General features: G+C 39.0%; 1 protein-coding gene across 1 annotated transcript in view; it reads right to left on the reverse strand.

Moving 5' to 3' along the window:
* Positions 1-11,654: 11,654 nt before the first annotated feature.
* LOC140739301 (polypeptide N-acetylgalactosaminyltransferase 10-like) overlaps positions 11,655-19,485 on the reverse strand; it is an 80,548-nt gene continuing 72,717 nt past the window's right edge. The window contains exon 12 of the mRNA XM_073067465.1: positions 11,655-14,439. Within this exon, the coding sequence (XP_072923566.1) occupies positions 14,275-14,439 (165 nt within the window). The 3' untranslated portion in view covers positions 11,655-14,274. The remainder of the gene's footprint in view (positions 14,440-19,485) is intronic.

Genomic DNA, 19,485 nt, shown 5'->3' on the forward strand with positions numbered 1-19,485 from the left:
ATTCCTATGGTAACGATTGACGGATGGGCCAGCCAATGGGAAATCCGACCAATCATACGTCCCGTCACACGGATCAAGTTAGGTTGAACTGTATTCGCATCCCTTAACGTAGTTCGTGGGCGGGACTTGAGGGGACGACGCCTGGGCAAATATCCAAACCTTAAAGGGATGGGTGACATAATTCTTCATTCGAATTTCCAACGTATTACTTATTCAAATCTCGGTTTCAGCGAATTAGGTATGCGTTCGTTTGAGTACCTGACCAGGATAAGTCTTTCAGACTATTTAACTCAACTGAGTTGAGAACTTTGCACCCTCACCCAACAAAAATCACTCTGTCAGTTTTGATACGTTCGTTTCTTTCGACATCCACACCCTTTTGGTGGACTCCAATTCCAGATCCCACCCCTTGAAAACGTGTTGACCCGGTTTCTTTCTGTAAAAGTCCAACGCAACTTCTAAAAACTATGCATTCTTACTCTGTAATCATCCTATATTAAATTATTTTATCCACGACTAAAACACTAAATTCCATTAATGTAAGCTTAATCAAGAAAAACCGTGCAAAGGATTTTATATAATTGTTACCAAGCAAAAATAAATTTGATGTCAATTTTATTTAAGCAAAAGATTGGTCACAGCCAAGTATTTAATGCTGCCTTGAATGAAGCAAATAGAGAGGTAATTTGTCCTTTTAATCGAGTTATAATATAAGGTTTATGCAACAGTCCTAATAAACAAATCCTTTGAACTTCGTTATCATTCAGACTGAATGTTTCTGAGGTGTGGTGCCTAAAATTGAAAGCATCATTTCCTCATTTTTTCTGTTCCAACATGAGATAAAAGCTCCAAAATAATTAGCCATTTTGTTTACTTTCCTAGCAGTGCACTGTTTTTATTGACGTGTATGTTGGCACAAAACTAGATGGGACATAAACATGACAGTCATATATATTTCACAAATTTATGCTGACTGCTCAGTTCTTTTATTAATAGTGATTGATTTCAGTAAGCTGCTCACAGCTGATGATAAACTGGCCTGGTTACTTGCTTTTTCTTTCAGTAACTAATGATGAGAGAAAAAAGATCTAGTGCTTTCCCGGCGTATATGACGAGTAAACTCTACTTGGGCTTCCAGCCAGGTACAGGTATCAATTGTAACCAACATTTTGATGACAAACTGGCATCTTCATCAGTGATGCTGAGAGAGAGTCCCACTTCTCTAATTGAAAGATAAAACTTTAGGAAGCTTTGGTAAATTACTCTATCCTTTGCCCCTCTCATCCCCTTCCTAATGCCTCTGTCCTTTCTCTGGTGTCAAATGGTTGTTGTGACGTGCCTTGTGTGATAGTGCAGTGGGTAGTGCTTGTCACTCTCACTTTCAGCTTCCACCACTGGCTAGCAGTCTTGCAAAAAGGAGAAGTGAATGTGTAAGACTCTCCCTGCCAGTACATAGCCTCTGCAAAGGCAAGCCTCACGTAGAGCCTCCTCACTGGCAGCACACGGAAATTGAACTTCTTTCAGACTCAGGCTGAACTACAGGGGACAGGGAGGAGGTCTGGCCCCTGCACCCATAGCACACAGGCCTATTGATGTGCGGACACGCCCTGGTGCTCGTAAACCAAATCCCCAGCTCTGGGTAAATAGCCCCACTACCTTGTGGGCAGCCTTGGAAGAGACAAAGGCTACGGGAGTAAACCCAGACAGCGGCTGGATGTCATCGCATATCCTTCCTGCAGCCAAGCTGGTGCCAAATGTATTGCTTCATGAGCTTTCCTTCGGACCACACTGGTGAGGCCGAGAGGAGGATCTTAATGACTGGGCATCTCAGGATCTCCATATTTCACCCATTGTCCTCCGAGACAGACAGATGCCAACCAACCTCTCTAGATCTTAAGGCCTGTAATACTTAGCTCTCAACCATGTTTGATTATAGTCCAGCCTCTATAATGATCATAGCATCATAACTTAGATGTAGCTTTATGCAGTTTTACATCTACCTGAAGAATATCAGAAATAGTAGGAGTAGGAGTAGGCCATCCAGCTCCCTGATCCTTCCCTGCCATTGTTATCTATTTCCACAGTTTTGCATTTATCTCAAGTACCATCATGGCAATGGTGGAATTCATATTCAGTTAATATCTTGGGAACAATAAATTAATGAACATAAAACTATTAGATTGTCATAAAGCCTTACAGCTTCATCTATTTCCTTTAGGAGAGGATACATTGTTACAAAAATCCTGAAAAATGAGTGAATTAAAATGATAACACAAGTGGTAGGTTTATGGTTAAGGTCGTCTTCAGTGTGTTTGACTGCAGGTTTAACTTTATCCAGACACTAGCTGTGGCTGTGGCTCAAGGTATGTTTTATAGGCAACATCATTGTTGAAGAAGCAATATTCACACATTGATTTTCACAGAATTTCAGGGAGGGTCATTTATTCCTGATTGCCCTGGGTCTGCATCAACTTCTACTGAGATTTCCAGCATCTTATTTGTTAGCCACAAGTTGTGGAACGGAATTTCACTTAGGAATGATCAAGAAACTAGAGGGAACATAGGGACCTTAGAGCTTGTTAGGGGAGTGAGTTGCAAAGTGGGAAGTGCAATGGAACGATTTTAAAAATCCATGTGAATTTTAAAGTTCAGTTTTTGCTTAATCAGGAACCACTATATTCCAGCAAACATGAAGGTGATGAACTGGACTGAACTTAGGAATAACTTTGGGTTTACAGAAGATAAAACAAGGAACAACAGCCTCATATGAAATGTAAAGTAATGTTTTGGAGGTGATGTTAGGTGTTGTTAAGAATGACGTGGTTATATAGGAATAGCTCATCTCAGTGTTGCCTAAATTGTGAACAGCAATGTAGTGTTTTAGGGTGTAACAGAGACCTTAATTGAATCAGCACCTGAGGGACAGAGTGTGGTGGAATCTGGAAACTTTTTCCTTTCCAATATTTAGAGGAAGGAAAATTTCAAGTACATTTCCTGTTGGAAATAGTCTGCCGCTTTGGAGATAGTGGCGGTGTCAGGAGTGATGATGATAAAATATTACTAAGCACCTTCAGCTGCAGAGACTTTAAAAATGCATTCAAACACTGGCCTTTCTTAACTAGCATGGAAGAGGAAAATTTTAGGTTAATTTTTCATATGTCACCTGATATTTCTATAAGTAGCATTATTATTAAATCACATAGAATTAATATATGCAAAACTACAAAGATTTACAGTAGTAGTCATTTGTATAGCCACCATTAACCTTGCGAAGCTATGATGGAGAAAAGGTCAGCAGAATGAAACATATCAGTCCAATTTGCTACATAGGGCATCATGACTCATAGAAAGCAGATGAACTAAAGTGTGGATAACCACTTTGGTAGTATTTTGTTTCTTGGTCCCTCTCTCTTTAGAGAATGCTTGCTATGAATTTCAGCACAAACCGCAGGGTGTTATTACATGCAAAGAGGGAAGTACCAAACCCAGCTTCATCACAGTGAAACTCCAAGCAGTAATTCCTGTTCCAAGGTCAAAGTTTTCTCAGAAATGTTAAGACTGAAAATACAACTGGAGAAAAAAAAAGGTTTTGGTGGAATATTTCTCATATCTTAACAGGAAATACATTCCATTTTCTGCTCAATCAGGAACTTAAACTCAGTAATTGAAATTAGAGGATGGGTAACTAAATCTTAGTGTAACAACATCTCTTTTCCTATCTTGGAGTGGAATTCCCATGGAGGAACTAAATGGAAAATTACATCTGAAACTGTTTCCAGTTTGGTTTTCAAATTCTAGTCACTCATACTTTGGAATTATATATAGGCATCCGTTAGTCTCGTGAGACCATGGATTTGCGCCTTGGAAGGTTTCCAGGGTGCAGGCCTGGGCAAGGATGTATGGGAGACTGGCAGTTGCCCATGCTGCAAGCTTTCCCCTCTCCATGCCACCAATGTTGTCCAAGGGAAGGGCACTAAGACCCAACCAGCTTGGCACCGGTGTCATCGCAGAACAATGTGTTGTTAAGTGCCTTGCTCAAGGTTACAACGCGCCACCTCAGCTGAGGCTCAAACCATTGACCTTCAGATCACTAGACCTGATGCCTTATCCACTAGGCCACGCGCCAACACACTTTGGAATTAAATAAGTAAATAAGCAAAACAGTTCAGGTCGCAAAGAAAGATTCAAGAAAAGAATCAATCAAGAAACAAATTGTTTCCTATTGTGCCTAATTTTGGGGTTAATTTAATATGACAATGTGCCAGAATTATGAATAAGGACATTTGATTATTTAGCATAACTCCAACCATTCAGAGATTAGCATCAATGATCAGACATCAAAGGCGATGGAAACTCAGGCACATCGCAATTATATGCTTAATGATTTTTTTTAAGCATTTACCTTACATACCAGTTACTCTGTTTGGACACAAATGACATTCATCTTCATTGTGTGCAAGTGAAGAATACTCAGCAGATAGGAAAATTTGAAATAACTTCATGGTGAATGGAAGGTTATTTTAATGGGCCATCTTATGGCATTTAAAGTATAAATTGCATTCTTGCAGACTATCATCTCAATTAAAAATGCCATTATTCCTCTTCACTGCAGTTTCTTACAAGGTTACAGTTTAGAACATGAATATTACAGGCCCTTCAACCCACAGTGTTGTGTCATCCTTTTAATGCACTCCAAGATCAATCCCTGCTGCATAACCTATTTTTCTTTCATCCACGTGCATATTTAAGTGCCTTTAATGTCCTTTATGCCTCTACCATCACTCCTGGCAGTGCATTCCACTTACACACCATGTTCTGTATATAAAACAAAACTAACCCTGACATTTAACCTGTACATTCCTCCAACCATTTTAAATTATCCCCCCTTGTATTAGATATTACCACCCCGGGACTGAAGCACTGGCTGTCTACTCTATCAATACCTCATCATCTTAATACACCTCCATCAAGTCACCTCTCGTTCTCCTTCACTCAAACAGAAAAGCTCCAGCTCGTTCAACTTCTCCCCATAACACATGTTCTATAATCTATGCAACATCCTGGTACATCTCCTCTGCGCCCTCTCTAAAGCTTCCACATCCTTATAAGAAGCGAACAGAACTGAGCATAGTACTCCAAGTGTGTTCTAACCAGAATTTATAGAGATCAGAATCAGGTTTAATATCACTACCATATGCTGTGAAATTTGTTCCTTTGTGGCAGCAGTACTTTGCAATATGTAATAATAAACTATAAATTACTATATATAAAAATAGCAAGTACAAAATGTGAAGTAGTGTTCATGGATTCATTGTCTGATAGCAGAGAGGAAGGAGCTGTTCCTGAAATGTTGAGTGTGTTTCTTTCAGTTCCTGTACTTCCTTCTTGATGGTAGCAATGGAAAGAGAGCATGGCCTGGCCACTGGTGGTCCTTAATGATAGATACCACCTTCTTGAGGAGGCCTTGTTGCTAGGAAGGCTAGTGCCCATGATGGAGCTGGCTGAGTTTAAGAACTTTCTACAGCATTTTCTGATCCTGTGCTGTGGCCACTCCATACCAGATGGTAACGCAACAAGTCAGAATGCTCCCCACGGTACATCTGTAGAAATTTGCGAGTGTCTTTGGAGACATACCTCAAACTCCTAATGTTATGCCTTCTTTGTAATTGCATCAATTTGTTGGGCCCAGGATAAATCTTCAGAGATGTGGGGACTGAGTAACTTGAAACTACTCAAGCTTTTCACTGCTGATCCCTCGATAAGGACTGGGGAGTGTTCCCTAGACTTCCCCTCGCTAAAATCCACAATCAATTCCTTGGTCATACTTTGGGTGCAAGGTTGTTATTGCAACACCACCCGACCACTCCTATCTCACTCCTGTATGCCTCCTCAACACCATCTGAAATTCAGCCAACAATAGTTGTGACATCGACAAATTTATAGATGGCATTTGAGCTCTGCCTAGCCACACAGTTGTGAGTGTAGGAAGCATAGAGCAGTGAGCTAAGCACACACCCCTGAGATGCGCCAGTGTTGATTGTTAGCAAGATGTTATTTTCGATCTACACAGATTGTGGCCTCCCAGTGAGGAAGTCAATGATCCAGTTGCAGGGCGGGGTACAGAGGCCCAAGTTTTGGAGCTAATTAATTAGAATTGAAGGTATAATTGTGTTGAACACTGAGCTGTAGTCACTAAATAGCAGCCTAACATAGATATACTGTTGTTCAGGGCCAGGTGGAAAGTCAATGAGATTGCAAGCACTGTCGACCTATTGTGGCATTTGGGAAACTGCATCAGGTCAAGGTCCTTGTTTAGGTAGGAGTTGATTCTCTCAAACTGACCAATCTATCAAAGCCCTTCATCACAGTAGATATGAGTGCCATAGTCGTTGAGGCAGCTCACCCTGCTCTTTTATGATTGCCACCCTTCTGAAGCATGTCAGACCTTCCGACTGTAGCAGTGAAAGATTGAAGGTGTCCTTGAACACTTCCATCAGTTGGTTGGCACAGGTTTTCAGAACCCTACTCAGCATATCATCAGGGCCTGATGCCTTGCAAGGGTTCATTCTCTTGAAAGATAACTTGATGTCAGCCTCTGAGACAGAGATCACAGGGTCACCAGACGCTGCTGGGATTAGCACAGGCAGAGTTTTATTCTCCCTTTCAAAACTGCAACATTACCTCGCAACTCTTGAATTCAGTCCCCTGACTGATGAAAGCCAACACATCATATGCGTTGCTAACCACCCTATCAAGTTGCACAGCAGCTTTGAAGTTTCTATGAATGTGGATCCCATGGTTCCTCGGTTCCTTCTCACTGTTGAGAACCTTGCCATTAATCTAGCCCACCTCTGTGTTCTGTCAGTGTCCCATTGTAATATATGATGACCTTCTACACTATCCACACCACCACCCACCCTTGAGTCATCTGCAAAGCTACTAACCCATCCTTCCACTTCCCCATCCAAGATTTATAAACATCACAAAAAAGCAGGGATCCCAAATCAGATCCCTGCAGAATACCACAGGTCACCGACCTCCAGGCAGAATCCACTCCATCTACAACCACCCTATGCCTTCTGCAGACAAGCCAGTTCTGAATCCATGCAGCCCTAGTTTCCCTGTATCCCATGCTTCCTTTTTTGATTGAGCCAACCATAGGGAACCTTATCAAACACCTTACTAAAATCCATATACATCATATTCACTGCTCTGCCTTTGCCAATTTGTTTTGTTACTTCTTCAAAGAATTCAATCAGGCTCATGAGACATGACGTGCCCCTCACAAGACTATGATCAGAAGACACTTCTCCAAATACTTGTAAATATTGCATCTGAGAATCCTCTCCAATAGCTTGCCAACCTTTAATGTAAGACACACCAGTCTATATACTTCTGTTATCTTTCTTGAATGAAGGAATAACATTTGTCACCTTCCAATCTTTTGGTACTGTTCCTGTGGCCAACGAGAATGCAAAGATCATTAACAAAGGCAATCTATCTATCCTAATGTTTTTCAAAATTTGCAAAACATTCTATTTTTGTGCACTTTATGCAGTCCAGTGTAGGTCTGTAGTCAAGTGTAGCTTTCTCTGTGTTGTTTTTTTTTATTACGTAGTTCAGTCTAGTTTTTTGCACTGTGTCATGTAACACCATGGTCCTGAAAAACGTTGTCTCATTTTTACTATGCACTGTACCAGCAGTTATGGTCAAAACAATAAAAGTGAGTTGACTTGACTTGACTATTTCTTAGCACTGACATGTTCCAGCGTATTAGTCTGTTCTGCACCGTCATCACGTTCGTCGAGGTCCTTCTAACTAGTGAATACTGAAGCAAGTCGTTCATTAAATATTTCCTCTACTTCCTCTGACTCCAGGCATGGTTCCTGTTCTATCACTGATCATCCCTACCCTCACTCCAGTCATCCTCCTGTTCTTCATATGTGTTAAATGCCTTAGATTTTCTTTAATCGTACTTGCAAGGGCCTTCTCATGTACCCTCATAAGTCCCTTCTTAAGCTCCTTCTTGGTCACCTTGTAACACTCTAGAACCCCGTCTGATCCTTGTTTCCTAAACTTTAAGTATGTTTTCTTCTTCCTCTTAACTAGATGTTCCACATCCCTTGTCAACATGGTTCCTTCACCCTACCATTTTTTTCCTGCTTCAGTGGGACAAACCTATCCATAATAAAATGCAAGTGCTCCCTGAGCAACTTCCACATTTCCACTGTGTACATTCGTTCTCAATTTACATAAAGGCCCTACCTAATGGCATCATAATTCTCCATACCCCAATTAAATACTTCTCCATACTATCTGTTCCTTTCCCTGTCCAAGGCTATGCTAAGGGTCAGGGAGTTGTGGTCACTGTCTCCGAAATGCTCACACAGCTAGAGATCTGTCACGTGACCTCTCCTCTAATTGACCTGTCCACATATTGTGTCAGGAATCTTTCCTGGACACACCTAACAAATTATGTCCCATCTAAACCATCTAAAGGAGATGCTAATCATTGTTATAGGGAAACTTGAGCTACCCATAACAATAACAACACACACAAAATGCTGGTGGAACACAGCAGGCCAGGCAGCATCTATAGGGAGAAGCGCTATAAACGTTTCGGGCCGAGACCCTTCGTTAGGACTAACCGAAAGGAAAGATAGTAAGAGATTTGAAAGTAGTGGGGGGAGGGGGAAATGCGAAATGATAGGAGAAGACCGGAGGGGGTGGGATGAAGCTAAGAGCTGGAAAGGTGATTGGCAAAAGTGATACAGAGCTGGAGAAGGGAAAGGATCATGGGACGGGAGGCCTAGGGAGAAAGAAAGGGGAGGGGGAGCACCAGAGGGAGATGGAGAACAGGCAAACAACTAATTATGTCAGGGATGGGGTAAGAAGGGGAGGAGGGGCATTAACGGAAGTTAGAGAAGTCAATGTTCATGCCATCAGGTTGGAGGCTACCCAGTCGGTATATAAGGTGTTGTTCCTCCAACCTGAGTTTGGATTCATTTTGACAATAGAGGAGGCCATGGATAGACATATTAGAATGGGAATGGGACGTGGAATTAAAATGTGTGGCCACTGGGAGATCCTGCTTTCTCTGGCAGACCAAGCGTAGGTGTTCAGTGAAATGGTCTCCCAGTCTGTGTCGGGTCTCACCAATATATAAAAGGCCACACCGGGAGCACCGGACGCAGTATACCACACCAGCCGACTCATAGGTGAAGTGTCGCCTCACCTGGAAGGACTGTCTGGGGCCCTGAATGGTGGCAAGGGAGGAAGTGTAAGGGCAGGTGTAGCACTTGTTCCGTTTACAAGGATAAGTGCCAGGAGGGAGATCGGTGGGAAGGGATGGGGGGGGGGGGGGGAACGAGTGGACAAGAGAGTCGTGTAGGGAGCGATCCCTGCGAAAAGCAGAAAGAGGGGGGGAGGGAAAGATGTGCTTGGTAGTGGGATCCCATTGGAGGTGGCGGAAGTTATGGTGAATTATATGTTGGACCTGGAGGCTGGTGGGGTGGTAGGTGAGGACAAGGGGAACCCTATCCCGAGTGGGGTGGCGGGCGGATGGGGTGAGGGCAGATGTGCGGGAAATGAGAGAGATGCGTTTGAGAGCAGAGTTGATGGTGGACGAAGGGAAGCCCCTTTGTTTAAAAAAGGAAGACATCTTCGTCCTGGAATGAAAAGCCTCATCCTGAGAGCAGATGCGGCGGAGACGGAGGAATTGTGAGAAGGGGATAGCCTTTTTTCAAGAGACAGGGTGGGAAGAGGAATAGTCCAGGTAGCTGTGAGAGTCTGTAGGCTTATAGTAGAATATAAGAATAACCCTGCTTTTGTCTGCTCCTTGGGTGTCTCTGCTGCTACGGTGGGGGGGGGGGGGAGGGGTCTTTGTAATGGCTGCAATGTCGTAGCTCCATGTACTGATTCATGTTCTAAGTGGACCTTATTCCCGATACTTCTCACATTAATGTAGATACATTCCAACACATCCACTGACTGCATTTATGCCAGATCCACTGCCTCTCCTTCCTCAATACATTGCATCTGCCTTTTGAATCCCCTATCATTACTGCTCTCCTCATCTGGATTACCAGTGAGAGTAAGGAAAGGATAATATGGCAGATGAATGTGGCTGAAGAACTGGTGTAGAGGACAGGGTTTCATCCTCTGGCACTCTAGCTTAAACCCTTACCAACAGCTGGAACAAACCAGCCCACAAGGATATCAGTTCCCCTCAAGTTCAAGTGTAACACATCCCTTTTGTGTCAGTCTTATCTTCCCCAGAAGAGATTCACAAATCTGAAACCCTGCCCCCTACACCAATTCTTCAGCCACATATTCATCTGCCATATTATCCTTTTCTTACTCTCGCTGGTAGTAATCCAGAAATTACTACCCTTGAGGTCTTCTTTTTAGCTTTCTACCTAGATCCCTATAGTCACTCTTCAGGACCTCATTCCTTTTCCTACCTATGGCATTGGTTCCAATGTGCACCACAACTTCAGGCTACTCTCCCTCCCTCTTAAGAATGCCATGGACCTGATCTGAGATGACCCAGACCCTGGCACCAGGGAGGCAAATATCATCCAGGTTTCTCTTTTGTGTCCACAGAATCTCCTGTCTATTCCCCCATCAGTACTGTTGTCCTTTTTTCTCCCTTCCTTCCTTTCTGAGCCACGTAGAGACTCTGTACCACTGGTCATTGTGGCTTGTCTATGGTAGGTCTGGAATGGGAAACTTGACAGAAACCTCAAGAGTCTGCACCCTTTCTTGCCAAAGCCTCAGTTCCCTACTCTAATCCTGTCCTACTCATACAATTGCTGCTCCATGTAAACTATACTTCTTTTAATTGGCCCTTGCCAAATGCCTAATAACACAAATTATCCCAAGCTCAGCAGTAAGTCCTGACGGGCCTTGCTCACTTTTTAAATCTGGCATTACTCATCGCAGGTTTGGCTCAGGTTAATCTCCAATATTATTTAGGGACTAAGGCGATATCAGTGTTGTAAGGTTAATGGAAAAGACAGAAAAAAAGGATTGCAAAACACAGCTTAATTTCCATAAATTTAAATTACTCTAAATTATCATAACTGAATCAACTTGAACTATGCTGATGGAAATACTTTGAACAGATTGTTTCAGAAGGAAAATAAAATTTAATATAAAAGATTTTCTTTCTTTCAATTCTGTGGAATATGAAGATTGCTGCCTTTCCTTGTGTGTGTTGTTCATGCCTTTGTGAGGTGATGAGCCATCTTTATGAACTTTGCAGTGATAAAGGACGCCCACATTGCTTTAGGTAATATATTTCCAATGATAATAGGGTATATATCATCGTATAGTAAAAAAAGGCACTCGAGCTGATGGAAATGTACATTTAAGTTTGTGAACATGTTCATTGTCAAGATCACAGCATCCATATCCAATAAGATTTTAAGATCAACACAAAGCACCAGCCTTTCTGTCAACTACAGTATTTACCTAGAAATAAATTTAAACCAAAATTTCCTCAGTAATCTTCTAACAATTCATTTTCATAATGGGGTATTTCATTTTTAATATAGAATGTTTTTAAAAACTAAAACAAAGAAATGGTCCAACATAGTCTTACTTCACACTTCATCCCAAGATAATCAAATTATCAAAGGTCAGCCAGAGTGTAAACCAGTATAAATTCTACTTTATTTTAACAACTGCCAAATTATTTTATTGCTGTACATCAATATGATTTTCATTGCTTTCTCTTCCATATTCAGGTGAATTTCTTCCAAGTACGTGACCCAAACTATTTACTTGCAACTGATTAGTTGTATAAATAATCACATTATTTCTAAAGTAGGCATGTACAAAAGTCACTTAAGTAACCAAATTTCAGGATGGGATTTTACCAACATTCTTTGCCATCATCATAGCTATAACAGGATGTCCAGCCTTTAGAGCTTGAAGTGCAAAAGCCATTTGTTCAATGGCGCCATTGTCCTGAATGTGAAGTGTCTCCTCAAAGGAGTACAAGTGGTTTCTGAACAAGGCGCAGCATAGAAGAGGTGATGTATTTCCAAGATACAGAAGGATGTGCAGGTGTCACCCTGGGCTGCAAATGGTCAAGTCACATACATTTCAACTTTTTGCAATACAATGTATTATGAGTGCCCTTATAAACAGAATATATCAAATATACATTTTCCATATTTACATATTCTCTCAATAGCTGTACAAGATAGTTGGTCTTCATATGTACAAAACAGTAATTTTACATGTCGGTATTACATAAAATGACTGATTTCTCAGAAAAGCATTCCACCACCTCACAATGTACTAAAAGCTCATTCACATGCTGCTTACAAAAAATGATCTTTATGAACAATATTCAAATCAAAAATACTTATCCAAGCCAAGATTAGAACACAATTGTTTACCATTTAACTTTTAAAATACCATTATCCCAGATTCAGCTGTTGCAAAAAGCAGATTCTGCTGGTAAGGAGCTCCGAAACCAGGTGCCATACAAAAAAATAGTTCAGAAGAGCAAATAGAATTTAAGAGTCAAAAATCCTTAACTAACTGTGATGTAGGGAAAGCTTCACAAAATACTATGACAATTAATGGCTGTGGTTCATCACCTTCTCAATTGCTTTGGGGGGCAAATAATAAGTGCAACCCTTGACAATAAACGCAACAGCCAGTGCATAAACCATAAAAAAAGAACTACTTATAGTGTATCAGGGGTAGGAAAACATTGCAACGTTTCTGACTACAAATGTGTCGAATAATGAAATTAAAGACCACGTTGTTGGGAGAATGAGAAGTATGATAGGAGGTGGTTCATCCGTTCAAGTATGAGTAGAAATAATAAGTTTAAATTATCTTTTACCACCTGATGGTAACTCTTTTCATTTGAGAAAACATTATACAAGCAGCATAAAATGTTGGATTTACTCAGCAGGTCAGGCTGCAACTGTTGGAAGAGAAAGTTTCAGATTAGAGACTCCGTGTCACAACTTTATCAGTTCTAACAAAGGGTCTCTGGCCTGAAGACCTGACACTGTTTTTCTTCCTGCAGATGAACCCTGATCTTCTGAGTATTTCCAGCATTTTCCATTTTTGTTTCAGGTTTCCAGCTTCTACGGTATTTTTTCTTTGTTTTTTTGCTTATTATGAAAAGAGTACTTCTTCCTTGGAGAAACAAAAAAAATTGTATATGAAGTTCTGAATTCAATCGTAATTTAATTAATTAATTATGCTCTCAATGGGAATATTTTTTAAAAATTAATAACAATATACATAATCCTATCGATAATAGTTAACCCTAATTCATTGAATATGTTATTCCAATGGCACTTCCCCTGACATTCTGCAATATGCTTATCTACATTACTGATTGGTATAATCTTGAACTGAATGCAAAATCATGCTTAACCATTAAAGGCTAAAACAGATCATCTATGCAATATCTCTCTAGGATTAATGAAATTTTGTTACTGGCATTTAACAGATTCTTACACACTTTAATTATTGTCATTTCTACCATCAAGGTTGGTAACGTTAAAAAATTGCTAAAGTGCAAAGTAAAAAGAATTAAATAAACTTAAAGTCCTGATATTATATAATTACATGTAGATATCAATATTGTGAATTTGATTTGAATGTCCTCTCCCAGAATATATAAAAGTAGGCACCATAAAACATTTAATATCATTTCAATAGCGTTCTTTCAAAAGTATCAAGGAGTTAGGGTAAATAAATTAAATTGTGGATAAACTATTATGGTATATTATCAAATGACTTTTGAAATCACAGCATACCATGCTGTATTGATAAAATTAAATAGCCTTTTTATCTATTTAGAAAACATTTGTCATCAAGTTTAGTTTTCACCCCATAGTTTGCTTTTAAATAATGTCAATTAATCTATGTAACTACTTGCATGAATTTACCAAATAACATGTTTTTACTCAATTCAGAAATTAAATCACTAAATAATGAGAAAGCTAATTACCAGAATATGATCTGAACCACTGTCAAATTCACAGGCTCTGCTTTTCACTTGCAAGGCACTAGAAATTGGCTCAAGTTTTAATATTTCAGCATTCAAGCACTGGTTCACTGCAGGTGTGTATGTGATATCACCATTAATAAATACCTACTTGTACCAGTTCTTTCCTGAGATTAAACCTTCCAAAAAGCCATTATTATTTAAAAAACCTGGATTTCACTACAAAACCCTTAAAAACATCAGTAATAAAAAATGAATAATTTATATATAGAGTAGTTTTCTATTCACTACAAATCTTTGATGTTCACTTTTTCCAAGACTGTTGCATTTATATTTTCAAATAGCCATTGTTGTGTGGGAGACAAAGGATTACAGATGTTCATAAAAATAATTTTGTCTTTTGCACTGCAGTCCATACAGCTATTACTGACTGGATGGTACAAAATCTTGCCCTAGGAAATAGATGAAAAAACAAAAGATAAGGATAAATTATTTTTGTACCAGCAACATTAAAGCAATTACACATCTATAAGATTTGTTCTTGCCAAACTGTTTTACACTTCTTTTTCTTAAATTAACTTCTCTAAGCTATGGAAGAATAAAATCCAGAGCCTAGTGATCATGGGTAAGACATACAAAAAATTTACTAAGGCAGCAAGAAGTACAGCCAGAACCAACAGAGGGGCACTTTATATACCTATGATGTACTTAGCTGCATCCACAACTTCATAAAACTAGAGTTTCTTATGGGTATGTTTGAGCACAAATTTGTCTTTACAGTTAAACAATCTACTAAACGGTTGTCTGGAGGAAGATTGTGGTGGTATGGCAGAAAAAGATATATATGTAAAGTCAGATATATATTGAAAAACCAAAGAGTTTTTGCTGTGGGTGAAACAGACATTTCAATATTTGTTTTGAAAAGTATTTTCCCCTGAATGTTCTGTTCACTCCTTTGCCTGTCACAGAATACAAAAGGTCTGGTTTTTGCTGTTTCCTTTCTGTCTAATCAGAACTTCAATCAAATGTTGTCAAAATGGGTGTCTCAAACATTTTTTGGCAGAACCAGAAGTTTGAATATCAAATCTCTCCATTGCTAGACTCTGTAGGAAGACCTGTAGCAGAATTCCAATTTACAGAGATTCCCCAGTAGTTACACAGGGTTGAGAACTCCCTTTGAATCTTCTCAGAGTTGGCAAGAAATTCTAGTCATTGATCTTCAGTAAGCAAAGGAGTCACTAAATTTCAAAATAAATTGGTTTAAGCTATTTTAAATATTCTACTTAAAAACACTGAAAACATACAAAAAGCACCTAGTTAAATTTGAGGATAATGATGAGGATAATAGTAATTTCCTTTTAATTCAGAAGTATTTAGCAGGTTGATTTCCCAAGAGAACTGTTAGAAAATAGCAGGAAAATGGATGTCCTACTGCTAAACTGACATTTTAGAGAATTTTTCAGGAAGCATAGAACATCTACATTTGAGAATAGTTGTCTTGGAATACCAGAGTTCCTGAAAGATAAGTGTGCCTACCAAACTTCTCAAGAAAGCCTGGACCACTATAACTAAAGGGAGAAAAGGGCAAGAAATGCGATTATTAAGTCAAAGAGTGACTATAGTTGTAATTTCACATATTTTCTAAGGTTAACATTGCTGTTATAAGCTATCTCTGATCGACTTGTACATTTATTACATTTTTTTTTTAAACTTGTGGTGTGTGAACTGAATTTTGTTTTGGAAAATTGGCTTGCATTAAGGTGCCTGCTATTTCTCTCAACATTTTGTAATCTAAACCTTATTCTAAATATTAACAGAAAATAATCTAAACTTTCTCTCTGTGGTAAGTTATAGTGTGTGGGAAATGAATTTCAACTGTCTTAATCAAGCAGAATTCATTCGGAAAAGAAGCATGTGTCTCTTTGATGAAGTACAAGATAGAAGGGAAGTTTTTTTCCCTGAAAACAGAAGTTCAGTCATACTTCAAGTTGAAAAATGAAAGACTTATTAAGAGTCAGCTATCCAATTCATTTTTTAAAAAGGTATTAACGAATAAGCAAGTTCAGGGATAGTGGCCTACCACAGACAAAATTGTAACATCAGCAAACTGCACCACTTAGTGTTAAATTGTGGACTTGCAAGCAAATATTTTCCTATTATGGATTCTCAGTATCTGGATTATGAAACAGCATAGGGTGAAAAGTGAAATCACCGGGCAGTTTTCTACAGCTGAAGGAATGAGCCCCAATTCTGTAAAATACAAAGCTATGCATACAGGTTATGTGGTGCTGCAGATTGGAACTATGATATTATTTCCTGATTAACTTTAAATTAGCATGCATAAACAAAAAATGAATCTTTGCTAAAAGTAGATACCCAGCGACTAGCCACAGGTATCCACATTAAATATCTGAGAACCTACAAAACCATGCTGGAAGTGAGTTACTTCGATCCAGAGGATCTGCCTAAAAAGAATCAAGTTTGATGATACGAAGCTGCCTTGGAAAGTAAGCTGTGAAGGGGGTGGAATGAGGCTGCAAAGGAATCAAGACTTTTAAGTGATTTTGGTAAAGCATTACAAACTAAGGAATATGAAATCATTTGTTTTGGTAGGATAATGAACAAAAAACAATATTCTCCCAAATTGAACACGAGGAAATCTGCAGACGCTGGAAATTCAAGCAACACACACAAAATGCTAGAACACAGCAGGCCAGGCAGCATCTATAGGAAGAAGCACTGTTGACGTTTCGGGCTGAAGTTCCACCAGCAATTTGTGTGTGTTGATTCTCCCAAATTTAAATTCCTGTGACTATATATGGATATTTGCTACTTTTTAAGTACTCATCACAAAACAAATTAATATGTGTACAGCAAGTAATTAAGGATCCAAATTAGCCTTAATTGCAAAAGGGTTGGAATAAAATGGTAAGGAGGCCATAATGCAGTTATACAGTATTCTAAAGAGACTGTACTGGGGTATTCTGCTGGTTTTTTAACTTGATTTGCCAAGGAAGCACATTCTTGCTTTGGGAAGAATGTAACTTAGCCTCAGGAGACTCATTGCTGAAATTAGTGCACTGTCCTATGAGGAGAAATTTAAATAAATTAGCTTTTATTTTCCAGTTTGGAGGGTTGAGAAGCAATCTTACTGTTTAAAATCCTTCTGAGGATTTGGAGACTGTAAAACTAAGGGGCACAGTCTCAGGACCGGTCAATTAGGACAGATTAGAAATTTCATTCCGTGTACAAACTCTTGGGATTTTCTACTCCTAAGTACTCTGAATTCTTGGTTAATCAGTTTATTTAGACCATAAGAACATTAGATATAGGTGCAAAATTAGGCCATTTGGCCCATCGAGTCTGCTCTGCCATTTCATCATGGCTGATCCAATTTTCCTCTCAGCCCCAATCTCCTGCTTCTCCCTGTATCCCTTCATACCCTGACCAATCAAGAATCTTTCAACCTCTGCCTTTAATATACATAAAGACTTGGCCTCCACAGCTGCCTGTGGCAAAGAATTCCAAAGACTCACCACTCTATCCTGTTTAAGATAGTATCATTGGATAGAGAAACTACAGCTGAAGTTCTTCAACCAAGATCTTACTGAATGTTGGAACGTGCTGAATGCATGAATACTGGCTCCAATATCTGAAATTCTGAATGTACTTAAAATGTAACATTGCAATTTTCCAATAAGCAAAAGCAAAACATGAAAAAGGCCTTAATGAAATCCCTTAAACTACTGTTTGATACAGGATTTGTCTATGTTAACAAATTATCTATTTGATGAGACATTTTCCACTCCAGTGTTCTTGAAACTTTCTTCAAAGTGTGGTTTAAGAATAATCATTAAATGTTTTTAAGTGAAAGGTAGATATAAACATGATAAATAAGGGATAAAGTGGAATGTGGAATTAAGGTTACAGTCAGGGTCAGATATAAACTATTAAGTGATGGACTGTGCTCAAGTGAAAAGAGGCTTGATTTTGCTCCTGATTTTAATGGTGATATAATTTATTTATAAATAAGACAATTCTTAAAGTCAACTTTGCCATTCCCGTTTGGTTAAACCTTAGAGTTAAATGTATAAAATTACTTATTAAAAATATAAAGTCTTTGCAACAGTTCATGGCAGAATGTCTGCCTTACTGAAGTGTCACAATTGAGAATGGAAATGGACCATCAAGAGTCAGTAGGAGATATAATTAATACACAGCTATTCAACATAGTCCTTTAAACCAGTGTTTGGCATTACAACAGTTTTAGGTGACTCAATAGAACTCAAATAATGGAACACTGAAGGAGAAAGGCTATGATTTTTCTGTGGATTCTGTGAAAGTCTTGCACTTAAAGGCCATTTCTCATTTCCATTCCAATACTCTCCATGGAATCCAACACAGAGCAGGATGTTGCTAAAATTCCCTGGCATTTTGAATGGTCAAATTGCTTTTAGATTAACACAGACAAAATGCTGGAGGGACTCAGCAGGGCAGACTGCATCTATGGAAAGGAATATGGAAAGTTCGACGTTTTGGACCAAGACCCTTCATCAGGACTGGAAAGAAAGGGGGAAGAAGCCAGATTGTGTTTAGATCCTGTGTAATATAGCAATTGTGCGATTGTGCGAATGGGAAGAAGGGCAGTGGGCAAGGGACACTAAATTGCCATTTTTAAGCATTTGCATTTTTAAATTTTATGAACTTAGCAAGTGTTAAATAATAAGCAATACTGTGGGAGTCGTTTGCTGGCTGACAAAGATTTTTTAAACATTATGCAATTTTTGGGATTGGGTTTGTAGTGGTTCATTCAGATCATTCTATGAAGATACTTGGAGCAATCCTGTTGTTCAGGGCTTTGCTCAGTTACAAGAAACCTGGGCTAGCAAGACTGGCTTCCCAGATTCTGAAAAGAGAAATGCATTAGTATAATCCTGACCTCTATTTACATGGAATTGAATTTTAGAAGTGTTTCTTACCAAATTTATTTTTATTTAAATCAACCACAATTATACATTTTCCTACCTAATAGGTTGTTGCAAACAAGACTGGAAAGTCATATAGATCCAATATTTCAGATTACATCAGAGGTCACTGCTGACAAGGACTGTGGATGGGTAGTTTATAAGCTGGATGTTCCTTCTACTATCTGTTCAGGGTCTCTCTGTATTCCTGTTACATGTCCTTGCCTTTGAGGTTCTCAGTGCCATCCTGAATATTCCTTCTCCACTGTGTGTAATTATAAACACACAACTTCCACTTCATAATGTAATGCTTGAGACTTAAAATATTAAGACCCATAATGATAATTCCAAACTTAGTTACTTTAATGGTACCCAAATTTAAGTTAGTGGATCAGTTTGTACACAGCTGAGAGACAAGTACTGATCCTGGCGGCAATCTATTTATTACACCCCATAATCCAAAGTCCTCTAAGCTTTCCTATAGTGTAACAAATTTTCAAATGTCACATCAAATAACATATAAATATTGTACAG

This window comes from Hemitrygon akajei, chromosome 15 (genome assembly GCF_048418815.1).
Source record: "Hemitrygon akajei chromosome 15, sHemAka1.3, whole genome shotgun sequence".
Taxonomy (NCBI): domain Eukaryota; kingdom Metazoa; phylum Chordata; class Chondrichthyes; order Myliobatiformes; family Dasyatidae; genus Hemitrygon; species Hemitrygon akajei.